Raw genomic sequence first — 2,352 nt, forward strand, 5'->3', positions numbered from 1 at the left:
AAATTGATAGGCACTTATAAACCTATACTTTAGAATTAACCGCTCTTCTGATGATTTGTTATCAGAAATTATATAATTAAGATGGCATGTTTATAAAGTTCTTAGGCAGTGATCTCTTGCAATCTCTTATTTTAAAAGATTTACTTGTCATATGGGTCTCTTCTTCTCTCTTTTTTGACGGGTTTCCTGAGGCTCATAAAGATATCTTATCTGAGTCAGAAGCAACACAAAAAGATTGTCAGCACTTGACGGTTCTCGCCTTGCCTTGTTGTTGCCTCAATTAACACCTTTTGCCGTGGCGATAATAACGCAGACCCCAACTGATTGGTAATCAAGAAAAAAAGGGAGAGAAAAGTGGGTGAAAACACCCGGAGACCAGCGAATCGCTCTTTAGTCAAGCGGAGAACGCGCTTCGATATGGGCACGGATGAGACAAAGGCCGGACCCTCGAGTCCGGGAAAGTACCTCGATGAGGTCGACTTCACCAGCGGCTACGAGACCCAGTACCGGAAGGAGTACAGCCCCCTAAAACCGGTCTACGTACCGCCGCCGGATAAGGAACTGGCCTGGTTCCGCAACTGGTCCACCATCCTGATGATCATCTTCCTGTCCCTGGTCTTCTTCATCGGAACCGTGATGCTGGTGGTCCAAGTTTTCACCACCAGTCCCCTGCAGATCCTGATAATCGTGGCTGTCTACTTGGCCATTGCCGCCGTTATGATCTGGCTGGAGGTTCAGTCCAGAAAAGTGAGGTGAAATCAACAGTATTGTGACTAACTTGCTGCGTTATCGCCTAAAAATGTCGCTCTAATTTTCAACGGCGGCAATCGAACTGTGTTGTGCAAACAAATCGAAGCTTAACTAAAAAGGAAACGACTTTACCGATTAGGCGCTAAGAACCGAAGAGAAAACATAATTTAATATAAGTTCAAAGTAAAGTAAAAAATCGTAGTAAAAATCCCTGTGTTTCATTCCTGACTAGACAGTGCTTATAACATTCCGTGAGAACCCATAAAAACGTTGGCCCGATAAGGGGCTTTGTGCCATTGAAGGAGCCAGAGAGATAAGCAAACAAAAGTTAATGGAACAACAATGAATTATTTGCCACAGTTTGAGCCATTTAACTGCAAAATAAACACGCATTCTGTGGGCCATTGACATAAAAATATATTCAATATTCATCAAACAGGTTAACAAAGCAATGCCAACACAATTAATGCCTATCAATTAACTATTTAAACGTAGTACGGTAATTCGAATTTATTTAATAGCTGCTCATAATGGAAAGTGCCAATTGTATCACAGTGAAGCATAGTTTTCTTTAATAAAAGTGGAAAATGAATCAGATTATTTACATTTTGCTATCATCTGTGCCTGGGTTTGACACACAAAATTGTTTACACTCTCGTTTTCCAATAAAATCCAACAAATTGCAACTCTCCCTTTCCCCCCTTGGCATCGGTTCTGTCTAAATATTCCACATGTACATATTTCCAAATCACTTCTGTAATTGCTTTTCCCATGGCACTGGCGAACCTAGCAGAAAATTTCCAAATTTCCATGTTTTCACAACAGTTTTTTCTCCCCAACTTGTGTGTCAGTCATCAAGTTGGTAAATTTTAGTTTAATAGCTTAAAATGCTACGAACATTTGGTCAGCTAAAAAACAGCCAGACAAGCTCATTTCGCACTTGAAAATTCTAAAAAAAAAGTCCTCCCATTAAACTTTAATTTCCGTTGACAATGGACGACACTTTTTGCCCACTTCGTTTTTTTTCTGCCACCACTCGAGACGACGGCAACAGCTGACTTACCTTAATTACTCACAGGATTCCGAGCCAGGCTAATTATTTGCAGGGTGCACTATTCCGCGGGCCAGACGGAGACGCAGCCAAAGTGGAGAACGTCGCCAGCGCATTTAATTATAATGGCGCAAAGGGCGCTGGGCTTAGGCATTAATGCCATTTCCGGTCGCCGACCACCGGAGACAGGGGCGAAACCTGCCAGCCAACACTTTATTTCTGCATCAAGCAAAAACACTGGGCGGGGGCCGGATACCCTGGAAAATTGTGAGGGATTTCCGGTTTACTGCACCCAAGGAAGCTTAAATAAATAAAAATTGGGAGCTTAAGTAATGAAAAATTCTTCCTAAAGCTTACTTGCAAAAATAAGAATCTTTAACATTGTTTATACAGTTATTTGATAAAATACCATTTGCCTATTGCATGAAAAGCGAGAGAATTGCTACAAAGTAAATGAAAGCAAATAAATCTTAGATACTTTAATACTCAAATATACTATTTTAAGACTACCACTACTACTACAAATAATTTTTGTCTTTTAAAATTATCCT

General features: G+C 40.6%; 1 protein-coding gene across 1 annotated transcript; it reads left to right on the plus strand.

The window, feature by feature from the left end:
* The first annotated feature begins 391 nt into the window (after positions 1 to 391).
* On the plus strand, positions 392 to 1,347 carry LOC108033421 (uncharacterized). Its single transcript, XM_017107742.3, has one exon. The coding sequence runs from the start codon at positions 418 to 420 to the stop codon at positions 754 to 756; it is 339 nt and encodes a 112-aa protein (XP_016963231.1). The 5' UTR covers positions 392 to 417; the 3' UTR covers positions 757 to 1,347.
* The last annotated feature ends 1,005 nt before the right edge of the window (positions 1,348 to 2,352 follow it).

The sequence above is a fragment of the Drosophila biarmipes genome, chromosome 2L (genome assembly GCF_025231255.1).
Source record: "Drosophila biarmipes strain raj3 chromosome 2L, RU_DBia_V1.1, whole genome shotgun sequence".
In the NCBI taxonomy this organism is placed as follows: Eukaryota; Metazoa; Arthropoda; class Insecta; order Diptera; family Drosophilidae; genus Drosophila; species Drosophila biarmipes.